At 52.2% G+C, this 18,723-nt stretch overlaps 1 protein-coding gene across 1 annotated transcript; it reads left to right on the forward strand.

Moving 5' to 3' along the window:
- Positions 1-6,997: 6,997 nt before the first annotated feature.
- LOC126061878 (basic proline-rich protein-like) lies at positions 6,998-18,326 on the forward strand. Its single transcript, XM_049858674.1, has 4 exons — positions 6,998-7,187; positions 7,828-10,793; positions 17,763-17,946; positions 18,223-18,326. The coding sequence occupies exons 1-4, from the start codon at positions 6,998-7,000 to the stop codon at positions 18,324-18,326; spliced, it is 3,444 nt and encodes a 1,147-aa protein (XP_049714631.1).
- The last annotated feature ends 397 nt before the right edge of the window (positions 18,327-18,723 follow it).

An 18,723-nucleotide genomic window follows, 5' to 3' on the forward strand; every position in this document is an offset into this window, starting at 1 on the left:
CTGGGTGATTCAAACCACCAACCTTTCAGCAGCCAAGAGTAAACTCTTTACATCACCCAGGGACCTACACAGCCAGCAAAGGAGGGAAGAAACAGGTTGGAGGATCCTGCAGGAGGTTTAGGGGCCAGGCCAGGAGGTGGCCAACACATTATTTTTGTACTTCCCAGTGGCCAGAACTCAAGCCCGAGCCCCACCCACCTTGAGGGAGGCCAGACAGGGCAGTCCAGCTGAGAGCCCCAGACAGGAAGGGAACAGGCTTTGGCAAACACCTACCACTGACTCTGCCATGAATGTTTTGGAGGTAAAGTCATCGGGACTCTGCAATTGATTTGGCATGGAGGAAAGGGCAGGAGGGCCAGGTGGGCAGCCAGGTCCCCACCATGGAGGCTGGGCAGGTGCTTCCGATGGCAAACACAGGAGCAATGAAGAGGACCTGCTTACATGAAAAGCTCCACAGAACGCTTAACACCATCTACTTCACTGTGTGGCCTGCCTCCCGGTTATAGGAGAAATGCCTCTTAATAAAATGGATATAGACCCACGATGCAAAAAGATGAGTAACTTGAAGGTAAAACAGGAAAATTCTTGATTTTCATGACTTTCTTCTCTCCTGGTAAAAGCCTCTTCCCTTCTTTGTTAATCGTCTCTGCATTTGGCCTAAAGCAATGACATAAAGTGATGACTGCGCATTGTTGCTACACACCAGAGCCGCTCTGGGACCACCCCTACAAGCCTTCTGCAGCTTACATAGTCCCTAAATTGCTGTTCCCTCCTCGATGGAGGTCATTGGCAGCCGTACTTCACCTCATCGCCTGAGCACAAAGGTTGAGGATGCTATGGCCCCACACAGGCACTCAGTTATAGGAGGTGAATAAATCCAGATATGCCCTGCCTCCGGGAAAGTTTGTGGAATTTCCCCATTTTAGGAGTTTTTAAACCAGTGCACAAGGATCCTTGGTGGTGCAATGGTTAAGCCCTCAGTTGCTAACTGAAAGAAGGATGTGGTGATCTGCTCCTATAAAAATTACAGCCTGGGAAACCCTCTGGGGCAGTTCAACTCTGTCATATGTGGTCGCTGGGAGTCAGAACTAACTCGATGGCACCTGACAATGACGGCAGAGCCCAAGGCCCACTCTCAAACTCAGATCTCTGTAGGAGTCAAGAGCAGAATCTGCAAGGCCATTTGGCCTGGATTTGCCATCTGTGGCACCATTCCCTGGCTGTGTGGTCTTGGGCAAGCTGAGTAATGCTGCTGGCCTCGGTCTCCTCTTCTGCAAAGTGGGACAACAGTTGTACCCTACACATAGGAGTGTGGTGAAGAGCTAATACATGTGAAGTATTTACGAGAGTGACCACGCACAGTACCTGCCCTGTTCACCGTGATTCCTATTTCTCCGTGATTCTTAAGGAAGCCAGAATGTTCTCCTAGTCTTCCACTCGTCTCATCTTCCATTCATGGAGAAGAAGTCATGGCATCTGCTCCCGGCTTTCTGCTCTTGGCTCAGACTCCAACTTCCCTGTTAGTGGAAGAGAATGGCGTTCCTGCTCCTAGGCTGGAGGAAGAGATTAATCTTCCATCTAACTCTTGGAATGCCCTGCCAACCCTCTGGGAGCCTGTTTTATCCTCTTGTTCAAACTGGGCCATTTGGGGGACAGGCTGGAGGCATTTCTACTGCCAATGATCACCAATTCATTAACCTAAGTCCTTAGCTTCTATAGAAGCACTGGTGGCACAGAGGTTAAATGCTTGGCTGCTAACTAAAAGGTCGGTGGTTCAAATCCACCAGCTGCTCCACAGGAGAAAGATGCAGCAGTCAGCTTCCTTAAGGATTTACAACCTTGGAAACCCTACAGGGCAGTTCTACTCTGCGCCATAGGGGAACTATGAGTCAGAAGCAACTTGATGGCAATGGGTTTGGTTTGGGTTTTGGTTTAGCTTCTATACATGACGCTTAAAAACAGAGAAGAGCAGCCTCATAAAGGTCGAGAGGAAAGTCACACACAGACTAGTGTGCCCTTTATCCCAAGACAGACCATCACAGCTCAGCCCAGGGCAAGCAGGCTTGATTCTCAGTGGGAAGACAGGCCAGGCCATCTCAGCGCAGGGCAGGTGGGCTTGGTTCTCAGTGTGAAGACAGGCCAGGCCATCTTAGCCCAGGGCAGGGCAGGTGGGCTTGGTTCTCAGTGTGAAGACAGGCCAGGCCATCTTAGCCCAGGGCAGGGCAGGTGGGCTTGGTTCTCAGTGTGAAGACAGGCCAGGCCATCTTAGCCCAGGGCAGGGCAGGTGGGCTTGGTTCTTAGTATGAAGAATTGGAGAGTTTTGAATGGGGCATTAACAAGCTCCTTCTGCTATGGGAAAAGGTACCAGGGGGGCTGGAGGGGCTGGGGTGCAGAATCACAGCGGGGAGCCAGGGGGAAGACTCTGGGGATTCCACAGGAAGAGATATGGCTGCTCGCACCACGGCTGTAGGGGTGAGGGATGGGCGGGGGCTCCAAAGGTAGAGCCCTCAGGACTGATGGGGTGAGCTGAAGGGAAGAACAAAGGGTCCATCTGGGGGTATGGTGGTCCAAATCACTGAGACCTCAATTTCCCTAGTGGAGCACCCCACAGTATGGCAGGAAGGGCTCCGTTTTACATGTTACATTCCAGAGGAGAAGTCCAGAGCCAGCTGGACACCCAAATCCTGCCTTTGGAAGAGAAACTGGTCTGGAAAGGTGTGTCTGGGAGCGAGGACTTCATTTCTGGCGTTTAACTTCTTCTCGGTGCTGGGTGAGATCACCCAGGGGTGGACATGGGCCTAGGAGAGAAGGGGCAGGGGTGGGCTGAGCACCCCATCACTGAGGAGAGTGGGGTGGGGGTTGTCATTTGTCTTTGTGAATTAGGTACATGGCATCTGAAACCTATTTGGATTTCCGAGGAGGTCTGAGACACGTGTTGTGATTTTTCCAGGCCCTATTCAATAAAATATTCGGGCAACTGGCTCAAGTCCATTGAGGCCTAAAAATAGCAAGTTCACAGGCCTGTGGATTCTTTTCTCGTGACAGCGAGGCCTCAAGGGCCTGGCTTGGAGGCCCAGAGGCTGGACGCAGAGACATGCTTGCAGAGGCCTTCCCAGTGAATTCCATGCAGCCAGGACAGACGCATCAGGGCGGAGCCTGGTACCCTCGCTCTCCATCCCGGACTGGCTGTTGATGAAAAGGGCTCCCCACGCTCTCACCTTCCTTCAGAGCTCTGGGACAGGCCTTCACCAAGGCAACAACTATGGAAGCAGGGTGGTAGGTGGCAGAAGCGAAGGGTGGCCACAGTCCATGGTCACAGATGGCACATTGAAGACCATGTGGGATCAGGTGAATCTGCACCTGAGGTTTTGAGTGTGTAAACGATGCCACCAAACCAAAACTAAACCTGTTGCTGTTTAGTCAATTCTGACTCATAGCATCCCTATAAGACAGAGTAGAACTGCCCCATAGGGTTTCCAAGGAGGGGCTGGTGGATTTGAACTGGTGACCTTTTGGTTAGCAGCTGAAGCACACCCCAGACAGGCCACTGGTGAAGACGAATGCCATCTCAGTCCTCGAAATTGCCCCTCACGGATTTTACAAGGCATGATCAGCTCTCTTGGGATAAAAATATGGTGTACTAGGAGATTTTTGTCAGTTGAATGGTGGCCTCCAAAAATACATGTCTGCATCCTAATCCCCAGAACCTGTGAATGTGATCTCATTTAGAAAAAGGGTCTTTGCAGATGTAATGAAGTCAGGGAACTCGAGATGAGACGATCCTGCATTAACAGGGTAAGGCCTAAAAAAAGCCAGAAGAGGGGAAGACATGGAGGAGAGACGATCTGAAGACAGGGCAGAGTGATGCAGCCACAAGCCAAGGAATGCCAGGAGCCACCAAAAGCTGGACGAGATAAGGAAGGATCCTTCTAGAGCCTCTGGATGGAGTTGTTGTTGCTGTTAGGTGCTGTCGTATCGGTTCTGACTCACAGTGACCCTATGTATAAAAGAATGAAACACTGCCTGGTCCAGTGCCATGCTCACAATCATTGTTATGCTTGAGTTTATTGTTGCAGCCACTGTGTCAACCCGTCTCATTGAGGGTCTTCCTCTTTTTCGCTGACCCTCTACCAAGCATGATGTCCTTCTCTAGGGCCTGATCCTTCCTGACAACGTGTCCGAAGTATGTAAGATGCAGTCTCCCTATCCTTGCATCTAAGGAGCACTCTGGTTTTATCTCTTCCAAGACAGATGTGTTCATCCTTTTGGCAGTGCATGGTATATTCAATATTCTTTTCCAAGGCCATAATTCAAAAAAGGCATCAATCTTCTTCATTCTTCGTTATTCATTGTTCAGCTTTTGAATGCATATGATGCGATTGAAAATATCATGCTTAGGTTAGGTGCACCTTAGTGTTCAAGGTGACATGCTTTGTTTTTCAACACTTTAAAGAGGTCTTTTGCAGCAGATTAGCCCAATGCAATGTGTCTTTTGATTTCTTGACTGCTGCTTCCATGGGTGTTGATTGTGGATCCAAATGAAATGAAATCCTTAACAACATCAATCTTTTCTCCGTTTATCATGATGTTCCTTATTGGTCCAGTTGTGAGAATTTTTGTTTTCTTTCTGTTGAGGTATAATCCTTAGTGAAGGCTGTGATCTTTGATCTTCATCAGAAAGTGCTTCAAGGCCACTTTCAGCAAGCAAGGTTGTGTCATCTGCATAGTGCAGGCTGTTAATGAATCTTCCTCCAGGCCTGATGCACTTTTCTTCTTCATATAGTTTAGCTTCTTGGATTATTTGCTCAGCATACAGATTGAATAGGTATGGTGAAAGAATACAACCCTGATGCACACCTTTCCTGACTTCAAACCGATCAGTATCCCCTTGTTCTGTCCGAACAACTGCCTCTTGGTCTGTGTACAGGTTCCTCATGAGCACAGTTAAGTGTTCTGAAATTCACAGCATTACCCATAATTAGTTAAGATCCACACATTTGAATGCCTTTGCACAGTCAATAAAACAGGTAAACATCCTTCTGGTATTCTCTGCCTTCAGCCAGGATCCATCTAACATCAGCAATGATATCCCTGGTTCCACACTCTCTTCTGAAACTGGCCTGAAGTTTCTGGCAGTTCCTTGTCCATATACTGCTGCAGCCGTTTTTAAATGATCTTCAGCAAAGTTTTACTTGCATGTAGTATTAATGATATTGTTCTATAACTTCCACATTTGGTTGGATCACCTTTCTTGGGAATAGGCATAAATACGGATCTCTTCCAGTCAGTTGGCCAGGTAGCTGTCTTCCAAATTTCTTAGCGTAGTCAGTGAACACTTCCAGCACTGCATCGTTTGTTGAAACATCTCAATTGCTATTCCAACAATTCCTTGATCCTTGTTTTTCACCAATGCCTTCAGTGCAACTTGGACTTCTTCCTTCGGGACCATCGGTTACTGATCATATGCTACCTCTTGAAACAGTTTAACATCGACCAGTTTTTTTTGGTATAATGACTCTCTATTCCTTCCATCTTCTTTTGATGCTTCCTGCATCATTTAATGTTTTCCCCATAGAATCCTTCAGTATTGCAACTTGAGGCTTGAATTTTTTCTTCAGTTCTTTCAGCTTGAGAAATGCCAAGCATGTTCTTCCCTTTGGTTTTCTATCTCCAGGTCTTTGCACATGTCATTATAATACTTTACTTTGTCCTCTCCAGCTGCCCTTCGAGATCTTCTGTTCAGTTCTTTTACTTCATCATTTCTTCCTTTTGCTTTAGCTGCTAAACATTCAAGAGCAAGTTTCAGAGTCTCTTCTGACATCCGTTTTGGTCTTTTCTTTCTTTCTTGTCCTTTTTATGACCTCTTGCTTTCTTCATGTTTGATATCCGTGATGTCATTCCACAACTCATCCGGTCTTCGGTCATTAGTGTTCAACGAGTCAAATCTATTCTTGTGATGGTATCTAAATTCAGGTGGGATATACTCAAGGTTGTACTTTGGCTCTCGTGAACTTGTTCTAATTTTCTTCAGTTTCAAGTTGGACTTGCATATGAGCAATTGATGGCCTGTTCTGCAGTTGCCCCTGGCCTTGTTCTGACTGATGATATTGAGCTTTTCCATTGTCTCCTTCCAGAGATGTAGTCAGTTTGATTCCTGTGTATTCCATTTGGCAAGGTCCATGTATATAATCTCTGTATATGTTGGTGAAAAAAGGTATTTGCAATGAAGAAGTCATTGGTCTTGCAAAATTTAATCATTCGATCTACAGCATTGTATCACCAAGGCTGTATTTTCCAACATTTGCATTTCAATCACCAATAATTTTCAATGCATCCTGATTGCATGTTTGATCAATTCCAGGCTGCAGAAGCTGGTAAAAACCTTCAGTTTCTTCGTCTTTGACCTTATTGGTTGGTGCGTAAATTTGAATAGTCATATTAGCTGGTCTTCCTTGTAGGCATATGGATATTACCCTATCACTGATACTGTACTTCAGGATGTACAGGATGGAGTACAGCCATGGATTTCAGACTCTGGCCTCCAGAACTGTGAGGGGATAAATGTCTACTGTTTGAAGTCACCCAGTTTGAGGTAATTTGTTACAGCAGTCACAGGAGGAAACCAAACCAAACCCAGTGCCCTCGAGTCGATTCCGACTCATAGCGTTTGGGTCACAGGAGGAAACAGATAAGAATTTTCTTCCCTCTCTCCCTTTCCCTCAATCCCTTCTTTCTTCCTTCCACAAATATGTGTCAAGGGTCTGGCCAGGCCAAACACTGCTCCGAGCTCTGAGGTCACAGGAATGAGCAGAGCCAACGGATGTCACTGTCCCCTTAGCGCAGGCACTGCTGAGGGGGGATGGAGTGAGGCTGACGTGAAGACACTGAAGATAACAGGCACCAAGGGCCCATCTGCAGTGAGGAGGCTGACTGAGATCATTGCCAACCCAAGGGGACCCTCCTTCCATCAAAACCCTAGTCAGTGCCTTCTCATGCCATGCCAGGACCACCAGGCCAACCAGAGACCAGTGAAGAGCAGAGCAAGGGGGCGGCCAGCTCAACAGGTGGCGCCACTCTCAGGAAGCAGCTGCTGTGCAAGTGCTTTGCAGAGCACCCAAGAGGGCAGACACAGAGAACCCCACCGTCACTCCCTTTTTCACGGCAGCTAGGGCTGCAGAAGGCCATTGGCAAAGACTCCAGCCCTAAAGTGTGAGCTTCAAACAATGGCAGTCAGCAGACTGAGGGCTTCCTGCAACTCCTCTAGTGGTGCAGACATCTGGAGACGTGGGCCCTGGAGGATCCTCTCTGGGGAGGCAGCCAGCCAGAACAGGGACAGTGGAGGGAGTCCCAGAGGGCCAGGGAGACACTGTCTAGTCCACCCCAGTGACGGTCCAGTCAACTTTGACTCATGGCACCCTTGTGTGTCAGAGTAGAACTTCACTCCATAGCATTTTTAATGGCTGATTTTTCAGAAGTAGATCGCCAGGACTTTCTTTTGAAGCACCTCTGAGTGGTTAGCAGGCCAGGACTTTGACCATTTTCACCACCCAGGGACTCCCCCTGGCTAAAGATTCCACCAGTTTTCTGAAGAAGAAAGTCGACAAGCAGACAGCCATAACACATTAGGTATTTTTTAAGATTTATCTTGCTTAAGTGAGTTGTTGAATAAATTGTGTATTGTTTTTCACTCCATAGAATGTGTTAGGTCATTCCCAATTACACCCATTATCATACTATAGACCACCAAGTTAAAAATTAAAAAAAAAAAAAACCCACCACCACCAGCGGGGGGCCGACGCCAACTCACAGCCCGCCCGGTGGGACCAGCACCGACCGACGCCGCCTGGGGCCCCGCCGGGTGGGACCGACGCCGCCCGGGAGCCCGCCGGGTGGGACCGACGCCGCCTCACAGCCCGCCGGGTGGGAAGGACGCCGCCTCACAGCCCGCCGGGTGGGACCGACGCCGCCCGGGAGCCCGCCGGGTGGGACCGACGCCGCCTCACAGCCCGCCGGGTGGGACCGACGCCGCCTGGGGCCCCGCCCGGTGGGACCGACGCCGCCTCACAGCCCGCCGGGTGGGACCGACGCCGCCCGGGAGCCCGCCGGGTGGGACCGACGCCGCCTCACAGCCCGCCGGGTGGGACCGACGCCGCCTGGGGCCCCGCCGGGTGGGACCGACGCCGCCTCACAGCCCGCCGGGTGGGACCGACGCCGCCCGGGAGCCCGCCGGGTGGGACCGACGCCGCCCGGGAGCCCGCCGGTGGGACCGACGCTGCCTCACAGCCCGCCGGGTGGGACCGACGCCGCCTCACAGCCCGCCGGGTGGGACCGACGCCGCCCGGGAGCCCGCCGGGTGGGACCGACGCCGCCTGGGAGCCCGCCGGGTGGGACCGACGCCGCCTGGGGCCCCGCCGGGTGGGACCGACGCCGCCTCACAGCCCGCCGGGTGGGACCGACGCCGCCCGGGAGCCCGCCGGGTGGGACCGACGCCGCCTCACAGCCCGCCGGGTGGGACCGACGCCGCCTCACAGCCCGCCGGGTGGGACCGACGCCGCCTCACAGCCCGCCGGGTGGGACCGACGCCGCCTCACAGCCCGCCGGGTGGGACCGACGCCGCCCGGGAGCCCGCCGGGTGGGACCGACGCCGCCTCACAGCCCGCCGGGTGGGACCGACGCCGCCCGGGAGCCCGCCGGGTGGGACCGACGCCGCCCGGGAGCCCGCCGGGTGGGACCGACGCCGCCTCACAGCCCGCCGGGTGGGACCGACGCCGCCCGGGAGCCCGCCGGGTGGGACCGACGCCGCCTCACAGCCCGCCGGGTGGGACCGACGCCGCCTCACAGCCCGCCGGGTGGGACCGACGCCGCCTCACAGCCCGCCGGGTGGGACCGACGCCGCCTCACAGCCCGCCGGGTGGGACCGACGCCGCCTCACAGCCCGCCGGGTGGGACCGACGCCGCCTGGGAGCCCGCCGATGGGACCGACGCCGCCTCACAGCCCGCCGGGTGGGACCGACGCCGCCTCACAGCCCGCCGGGTGGGACCGACGCCGCCCGGGAGCCCGCCGGGTGGGACCGACGCCGCCTCACAGCCCGCCGGGTGGGACCGACGCCGCCCGGGAGCCCGCCGGGTGGGACCGACGCCGCCTCACAGCCCGCCGGGTGGGACCGACGCCGCCTCACAGCCCGCCGGGTGGGACCGACGCCGCCTCACAGCCCGCCGGGTGGGACCGACGCCGCCCGGGAGCCCGCCGGGTGGGACCGACGCCGCCCGGGAGCCCGCCGGGTGGGACCGACGCCGCCCGGGAGCCCGCCGGGTGGGACCGACGCCGCCTCACAGCCCGCCGGGTGGGACCGACGCCGCCCGGGAGCCCGCCGGGTGGGACCGACGCCGCCCGGGAGCCCGCCGGGTGGGACCGACGCCGCCTCACAGCCCGCCGGGTGGGACCGACGCCGCCTCACAGCCCGCCGGGTGGGACCGACGCCGCCCGGGAGCCCGCCGGGTGGGACCGACGCCGCCTCACAGCCCGCCGGGTGGGACCGACGCCGCCCGGGAGCCCGCCGGGTGGGACCGACGCCGCCCGGGAGCCCATCGGGTGGGACCGACGCCGCCTCACAGCCCGCCGGGTGGGACCGACGCCGCCTGGGAGCCCGCCGGGTGGGACCGACGCCGCCTGGGAGCCCGCCGGGTGGGACCGACGCCGCCTGGGGCCCCGCCGGGTGGGACCGACGCCGCCTCACAGCCCGCCGGGTGGGACCGACGCCGCCCGGGAGCCCGCCGGGTGGGACCGACGCCGCCTCACAGCCCGCCGGGTGGGACCGACGCCGCCTCACAGCCCGCCGGGTGGGACCGACGCCGCCCGGGAGCCCGCCGGGTGGGACCGACGCCGCCTCACAGCCCGCCGGGTGGGACCGACGCCGCCTCACAGCCCGCCGGGTGGGACCGACGCCGCCTCACAGCCCGCCGGGTGGGACCGACGCCGCCCGGGAGCCCTCCGGGTGGGACCGACGCCGCCTCACAGCCCGCCGGGTGGGACCGACGCCGCCTGGGAGCCCGCCGGTGGGACCGACGCTGCCTCACAGCCCGCCGGGTGGGACCGACGCCGCCTGGGAGCCCGCCGGGTGGGACCGACGCCGCCTCACAGCCCGCCGGGTGGGACCGACGCCGCCTCACAGCCCGCCGGGTGGGACCGACGCCGCCTCACAGCCCGCCGGGTGGGACCGACGCCGCCTCACAGCCCGCCGGGTGGGACCGACGCCGCCTGGGAGCCCGCCGGGTGGGACCGACGCCGCCTGGGGCCCCGCCGGGTGGGACCGACGCCGCCTCACAGCCCGCCGGGTGGGACCGACGCCGCCCGGGAGCCCGCCGGGTGGGACCGACGCCGCCTCACAGCCCGCCGGGTGGGACCGACGCCGCCCGGGAGCCCGCCGGGTGGGACCGACGCCGCCCGGGAGCCCGCCGGGTGGGACCGACGCCGCCCGGGAGCCCGCCGGGTGGGACCGACGCCGCCTCACAGCCCGCCGGGTGGGACCGACGCCGCCTCACAGCCCGCCGGGTGGGACCGACGCCGCCTCACAGCCCGCCGGGTGGGACCGACGCCGCCTCACAGCCCGCCGGGTGGGACCGACGCCGCCTCACAGCCCGCCGGGTGGGACCGACGCCGCCTCACAGCCCGCCGGGTGGGACCGACGCCGCCTCACAGCCCGCCGGGTGGGACCGACGCCGCCCGGGAGCCCGCCGGGTGGGACCGACGCCGCCTGGGGCCCCGCCTGGTGGCGAGTGTCAGCTTCTTCCTGGTGTGGAATATCCGGAAGCCGCGGTCATTTTTCTCGCACTCCAAGTCCTGGGGCACACCATGGAAGACTGATTTTTTGTTTCTGTCACATGAACAGGAAGGAATTTTACAAGCAGGAAGTACGGATGCTGTATAAGCACAGGAGCCCTGGTGGCGCGGTGTCTAAGCGCTCTGCTGCTAACTGAAGGATCTGCAGTTCTAACCCACCAGCCCCTTGGAGGGAGAAAGATGTGGCAGCCTGCCTCCAGGAAGAGAGAAAAGAAAACCATTGCCAACGAGTTGATTCCAGCCCATAGTGACTCTATAGCACACAGAGTAGAAGCCGCCCACAGGGTTTCCAAGGCTGTAAATCTGCACAGGCGCAGATTGCCAGGTCTTTTCTCCCGCAGGCTTGGCCTACACTATGATGGTAAACATTTTAAAGCTAGATCCTTCTGTTGGTTAGTTTTTGCTTGTTTATTCTGCATAACATTAGTTGGTAGTTGGTACCGAGTAGATGCTGACTCATGACCACCTCAAGTGTGCAGAGTACAACTGTTCCACAGGGTTTTGAAGGCTGTGAGCTTTCGGAAGTGGATCACCAGGCCAGTCTTCTGAGGCACCTCTGGGTGGGTTCGAACCTCAAATCTTCAGGCTACTAGTCGAGTCCTTAACTGCTTGTGCCACCCAGGGAATCCATGCTGCATAATAAGCAGCCCAAAGCTCAGTGGTTTACAGGAACGCCATGGCGCCCTCACCTGCAGCTCTTCCCCACCACCTCTTCACTGGGGACAGAGTGAGAGAAGCAGCCCCATCTCAGTCACACAGCAGGAAAGGAGGCACGGCAGGACGACACGGCCGGCGGAGCTCATGACTCTGCTCCGACACTGTAAAGTCTTGTTAAATTGCATGTGATTAGAGAAGCAAGTCACATGCCAGTGCTGTGCCATGTGGCGGAGGGTGGCTGCGTGACCCTCTAGGCGGGGAGGACAGAGAGCACTGGGGGAGCTCCAGCATCACCACCCACACGCGTGCCGACAAGGCTGCCTTCACCAGAGTATCTGCCTGGGACGCTGTGTCCCCCCACTGGCCCAGTCCCCTCGCAGAAGTGACTCTGGGCTCCTGGCTGACACTGGACTTTGTAGCCCCTGCTCTCAACACTGGAGTGCTGTTACAGCCTCAGTGAGGCTAATTGTAAAGACAGCCATAGTCGTCAAGAGAAAAGAACAGACACAGCAGTAAAGATGCAGAGTTGGCACCAGGTGCCACGCCAGTGAAAACCCCCTGGATCACAACAGTACAAGCCTAACTGATCCTGGGTGCGGTGCAGGACTGGACAGCATTTTGTTGCCTTGTGTGTGGGGTCACCAGGATTCGTGGGCCACTGCAGGGCAGCGACTGCATCATAACCTGGAGACTTCAGAGCTGAGGACAGTGCTGGCAGACAGCAGTGGTGCTGGCACCTAGTGGTGGGCTGATTACAAACGCTGACACCCAGCAGCCCCTATCAGGCCTCAGGCCCCAGCCCAGCCTTACTTCCACCCACTTACGTGCAAGCCCGAGGCCTTGAGGGTTCGCTGTTCTCCCCCTGAGTGGGCCACCGCCTTTCTTGTCTCCGACCTTGGGCTCCGGGTCACTGTCTCCCTGGAAGCCTCTCGACACCGTCTTTGCCTCTGGCAATGCAACCCGACCTTCCAGACCAGACCAAACCTAAACCTTCATGAGGTTTGCCTGACCCACCAACCTGGAGGAACGGGATCAACAGGTGGAGAGTGAAAACAATTGTGAAAGCTACTCTAGTGATTCTGAAAATGAGTGACGAGGCGTCTTTTACGGTCTCAAGTTTTGTAACTCTTGCACTCTAACTTTTCTTCTTTTACTCAGTGGCCACAGGTAGATGGGAGGCTTCCTCCCAGCAGGAGCCCTGACTCTTCAAACTCAGAGCTCCCCCTGGCCCCAGCTCCAGGTCCACAGGCAGCAGACACTCAGCTAATACACTGTGGTGTGGTTTTAGGTTCCTGGGTGGCGAGAACAGTTTTTACTGGAGTACTAGCCTAAAGGGAGGCTGTTTGAACCCACCCAGCCGTGCCATGGAAGAAAGGCCTGGTGACCTACTTCTGTAAATATTACAGCCAAGAAAACTTAAGGAGCAGCTCTACTTTGCACACATGGGGTCACTATGAGTCCGAATCTACCCAATGGCAATGGGTTTGGTTTACAGAGTCCTGAGTGGCACAAATGATTAAGCACTTACCTCCTAACCAAAAAGTTGGTGGTTTGAACCCATCCAGTGGCACCATGGAAGAAAGGCTGTGATCTGCTTCCGTAAAGACTACAGCCAAGAAAATCCTATGGAGCAGTTCTACTCTACACACGTGGGGTCACCGTGAGTTGGAATCGACTTGATTGCAACTGTTGTTTTTGTTTTTTTAATGTGATTTTGATTTGCTCTCCTGCCTCCCCGCCCCTCTGCAATTCACAAGTGGGGAACAATTACTGCCAACCAACCAAAGGAAAAACCAAACCTGTTGCCCTCGAGTCGATTCCAACTCACAGTGACGCTATAGGATAAAGTAGAACAGCCCATAGAGTTTCCAAGGCTGTAAATCTATACAAAAACCGACTGCCACATCTTCCTCCCAAGGAGCAGCTGGCAGGTTTGAACCGCTGACTTTAGGGTAGCAGCCAATCACATAATCGATGCACCACCGGGGCTCTTTTTACTCTTAACACTGGCACATTATTTATGGTCTGCTAGTTCAAGTTTTTAAAAACTGGACAAGCTTAAATTCCTACTGCAATTTCTTAGGACCAACGTCTCCTGAGGTCTGAAGTGTGGCTTTTAGTTCAAGTTTTTAAAAACCGGACAAGCTTAAATTCCTATTGCAATTTCTTGGGACCCAACGTCTCCTGAGGTCTGAAATGTGGCTTAGAAATTCATGGGATGAAAAATGGTATTTATGGTCAATTTAAAACCAAATGCTATAAAAGCATCTTCTAAAAGATACCTTCTGAACTATCTTAATTCTTTGTGATCTCAGGGTGACTTGTTCAAAGAGTCGACTTGAGATTTCAACAAGCACCCCAACATCATAGTAGAAGGAACTTTCTTAATAGTTAACTGTATACAGGTCTTAAAACAAAAATGCAAAAGTCCCCAACAGAAATGAGAGAGATACCCTCCACTTCCAAATCCTCCAACACAGACAAAAAAAAAAAAAGACTGAGGCTGAGAGGGCAAGGGAAGTATTCAAATCTGTAAATATTCAAGGATGCAGGCTCTGGGCCCGATACACCTAGGAAAGCATCAACTTAGAAGACAAGAGACATCTGATTTCTGCACTTGCTTGAGAATGTAACTGATTATTAAATATAAATTAAATGGTTGAAATGGATCATTTAGTCAGCCAAGTAGCATTCATGTGCCCCACACAGCTGTTGACATGAGTTGAATTATCCAAGTGCTAAAACTTCCCAAAAAGCGTCATTTGACCAAACGAAGATTTATTCCATTTATTTTGTCTTCATCTTCAGCTCAGTGGCATGATCCTCCTAAAATCCGCCTCCATTTCTTTTGCAATGAAGCATGCTTTTCAGATGGAAAGCTAACTCTAATCATAACGTTACAGAGAAGGATGTTGGCTAAGTTTTTCTCCAGGGAAGCTGGTGCTTTCCAAGACCACGCACACAACATATTTTAGAGACAGAAGTCATCACACGTGTTTTTGACAAGGCTCACATTTTTGAAGGAGAGGGGAGAAAATCCCCCCTCTTTCTTTTGCCACTAATTTACGAGGAGGAGTTTGAGAGATCTGAAGTGTTACAGGAAAAAAAAATCCCGTGATTAAGTTATGGCTTAATAAGCCTTTGATTAGAGACAGGCAGGCACATCGATTCAGGTTTAAACAAAGAATTACAAACCACAGTGCATTTCTCAAATTATTTCAGAGGAAGATAGAAAGCCCTCTTCCAAAAGCATTTTATTTGCAAAGTGCCTAAAGCAAATAAAACCTGGGGACGAGGGAAAGAATCCAAATTTCTGAAATAGCTGGGAACAGGGATTGCGAACACTGGCGTGTTATTTATAGTGTGCTAGTTCAAGTTTTTAAGTTCAAGTTTTTAGAAGCTGGACAAGCTTAAATTCCTGCTGCAACTTCTTAGGACCCAGCGTCTCCTGATGTCTAACATTTGCCTTACAAATTCATGGATTGAAAAATGGCATTTGTGGTCAATTTAAGACCAAATGCTGGAAATGGAACTTCTAGATTTCTTAGTTTTTTTTTTTTTTTTATGGCAGAATCATTTGAGGGGAAAATGTGTATATGGTTTTCAACTGATGGATCATGAAACAAAACAATGGTTTAGTAGGTTAGTGTAATATTTTAAGAATTCTTCATAAAATATTTTTTCTGGCTACAAGTCACACTTAGAATTTTCACACTCAAGCACATGCAGGTATTTTTTTTTTTTTTTTAACCATCTGCATTTTTATTTTACATTTAGAATTCTAATGCATTTTGATGCAAAATTTATTTTTATGTAAAATGTGAGATAGGTCATTTATTTTTTTTCAAATAATTAGCCATTTATTCCAATACATTTTTCCTACAATTATTGAAATTATAGCATATTAAATTCTTACAAACATTTGGCTATGTTTCTGAACTTTCTATTCTGTACCATTAAGTTGTCTGTCTGTTCATCAACCAGAAAAATATCATTTTAACTATTAGATTGCAAATTAATGTGTTTAATATTCAGAAAGGGGATGTCCCTCCCCCCGCCAAATTAATGTAATTTTACACACACACACACAAAAAAAAAACCCTTGGATATTCCAGAAAATGTATTATTCCAGATGAAAAAGAATAATTTTGTCAAGTTCAAAAATAAAACCCTGTGTTACAGAAATTTAAATATATTAAAATTTTAAGCTGTATTGTTTAATTGGAAATCCTGGTGGTGTAGAGGTTAAGAGCTACAGCTGCTAACCAAAAGGTAGGCAGTTAGAATCCACCAGGCAGTCCTTGAAAGTCCTATGGGGCAGTTCTACTCCACCTAGAGGGTCACTATGAGTTGGAATTGACTTGAGAGCAATGGGTTTATTGTTTAATTGGAGCTCTGGTGGCGCAACAGTTAAGCATTTGGCTGCTAACCAATGGGTTGGATGGTTTAAGCCCACCCAGTGGTTCTGCAGGAGAAGGACCTAGCAATCTGCATCTGTAAAGATTACAGCCTAGGAAACCCTATGGGGAAGTTCTGCTTTATCACATAGGGTTGCTATGAGTTGGAAATGACTCAACAGAACCCAACAACAAAGCAATTTAGTTCTAATAAATATATATAAGAGTTGACATTTGTCTTTTTACCTGGAAGAATGCTACATCTCTTCATTTACTCAAGAATTTCATGTCTCAAATTAAAATGTTGTTAATTTTTACACTGACTCCGCACATTGTTTTTAATTTTATTGCATTGTTTAAAATACATACACGGTCTTTTCTTTTTCTTTTTTTAGTTTGCTATAAAAGAAACATATAGATTTCTGCATATTGGATTGGTAACTCACCATCCAATCGTTTTTTTTTTTCTAATTAATTAGAGTACAGAAAAGATGTCACTTTGATAACTAAGCTACGCCTGACCCAAGCCATGGTATTTTCAATTGCCTCGTATGCACGCATAAGCTGGACGATGAATAGGGAAGACTGAAGAAGAATGGGCACATTTGAAATGCGGTGTTAGTGAGAGTATTGGCTATGCCACGGGCTGCCAGAAGAACAAACAAATATGTCTTGGAAGAAGCACAGCCAGAATGCTCATTAGAAGCAAGGATGGTGAGACACCATCACACTTATCTTGGACATGCTGTCAGGCTGGACCGGTTCCTGAAGAAGTACAACATGCCTGGTAAAGGAGAGGGTCAGCAATAAAGAGGAAGACCCTCAACGAGATGGGCTGACACAGTGGCTGCAACAGTGGGCTCAGACGTGTCTACTATTGTGAGGACGGGGCACCGTTTCTCTGTTGTGGGAGGTCGCTACAAGTCAGAGCTGACTCCACAGCAGCTGACAACAACAACAGGGTAGGGGGTCGGTGGTTTGGTGGTAGAATTCCTACCTTCCATGTGGGGGACCCGGGTTCGATTCCCAACCCATGCGCCTCGCGCACAGCCACCACCCAACCATCAGTGGAGGCTTGCGTGTTGCTATGATGCTGAACAGCTTTCAGTGAAGCTTTCAGACTAAGACAGACTAGGAAGAAAGGCCTGGTGATCTCCTGAAGATCAGCCAAAACCCTATGGCTCACAAGGGTCTGATCCACAGCTAATCATGGGGATGGCACAGGGTTGGGCAGAGTCTCGTTCGGCTGTGCCTGGGGTCGCTACGATCAAGGGGCCAGCTCGATGGCAGCTAACAACAAAACATTTATAAGACATCTATTCTAATTATGCTCTCCTTCGTTTATTCAAGTAGGAAAGTAATTTCCCCCCCTCGTGCTTGGCGATCACTTGCTGGTTTAGGAGTTCCCCCAGTGGATTTTTCGCAACACAGTGAAATGCTCTCAGTAGTTTATTTATTTGTATTTCTTTGAATACTATCCCTTTTCCTGAATTAAATTGTTACTTTCCAGAGAAAAGAAAAAGCCTAAGCTACGGGCATTGGAAATTCTCATGGGGACCCACGTCAGCATTCATTACTGGGAGGGTGATGTGGGGGAGTCTGTCCCTGGAAGCTTTAGGATTGTGCCACACCGCTATGTATTCAAGAAGTCCAAGATAAAAAGCCGGCTGTCCTATTCAGCCAGAGCCCTTTCCATTGACTAATGGAATATATAGAAATGCGGAACAATGGGCTATTTGTTGGCCATTAATCTGAGAAACAAGGGGCTGTGATGAGGCTGTGCTAACAGATTCTGAGATGTCTCCTGGCTCTGAGGGCGGGAGTGTGAGCCCGGAGAGGATGCTTCAGTGTCCTGGTCTCTCCTCTAGGGAGACTCCTGGGTGACCCCAGGGGGTCAGATGGCCCTGGTGCCTCCAGGCGTGAGGGCGGCACACCACCTCCAGGGGGCGCCCATCACAGCCCAGCCGCCACAGATCTACATTGATCTCAGCAGTTTGACAGCAAAGAGAAGTATCTTTCTAAAATCGGAACTTTGGAACAATTTTCTGACAGGTAGGTGTGAAGTGTCTTGAAGAACCAGAAACTAAACCCATGCTGTTGAGTTGATTCGGATTCATAGTGGCCCTGTAGGACAGACTAGAACTGCCCCAGAGGGTTTCCGAGGAGCGGCTGGTAGATTCGAACAGCAGATCTTTTGGTTAGCAGCTGAGCTCTTAACTACTGCGCCACCTCTTTTAATACCCCAAAGCCTACTTGTGCCAGCTGCAGCCACATCAAGGACAAGCCCTCCCCCACACCCGTCAGTCTCTCACGGCTCCCCTCTGGCAGGTGCGAATGAGCGGCACCTGGGGGCTGCATCTGCCTCCGGGGAATCGGCCTCTGTTTGGGGTTTGGTGGCTGCCTTGGAGAAATTCGTCCCTAATAAGCACTGAGAGGGAACTCAGGAAGTCAACACCATTTCCCCGAGAATCAGAGCTTGGAACCTGTCGTGAATCCGTACAGTGAGCATGGCAGGGTACACTTACCTTTCCCATCTACCCCACTCCCCCCCAGCTGGTTCCCATGACATGCACGAAGAAAAAGGCTGACAATACAGCAAAAGTGTCACTTCTTCTACTCAGGTGTTTTTGTTTGTTTGTTTTCTAATTAAGAGACTTCGTTTTTTTAAGAGCAGTTTTAGGTTTAGAGAAAAACTGTTCATTAACCACAGAGAGAGTCCATATAACTCCCTGTTGTGGATCAAATTGTATCACCCAAGTGTGTGTGTCGGCTTGGCCAGGCCGTGGTTCCCAGTGTTAGGTACTTGTTCTCCATTTGTGATCTGATGGG

Source organism: Elephas maximus, chromosome 2 (genome assembly GCF_024166365.1).
Source record: "Elephas maximus indicus isolate mEleMax1 chromosome 2, mEleMax1 primary haplotype, whole genome shotgun sequence".
NCBI lineage: Eukaryota > Metazoa > Chordata > Mammalia > Proboscidea > Elephantidae > Elephas > Elephas maximus.

Bases quoted from the DNA above. Each gene is read 5' to 3' on its own strand.
- LOC126061878 (XM_049858674.1), top strand. From the start codon at position 6,998: ATGCCAGGACCACCAGGCCAACCAGAGACCAGTGAAGAGCAGAGCAAG. The intron at 10,794-17,762 runs GTGTGGAATATC...TCTCTCCTCTAG, and splicing joins CGAGTGTCAGCTTCTTCCTG to GGAGACTCCTGGGTGACCCC. The intron at 17,947-18,222 runs GTAGGTGTGAAG...CCCCTCTGGCAG, and splicing joins TTGGAACAATTTTCTGACAG to GTGCGAATGAGCGGCACCTG.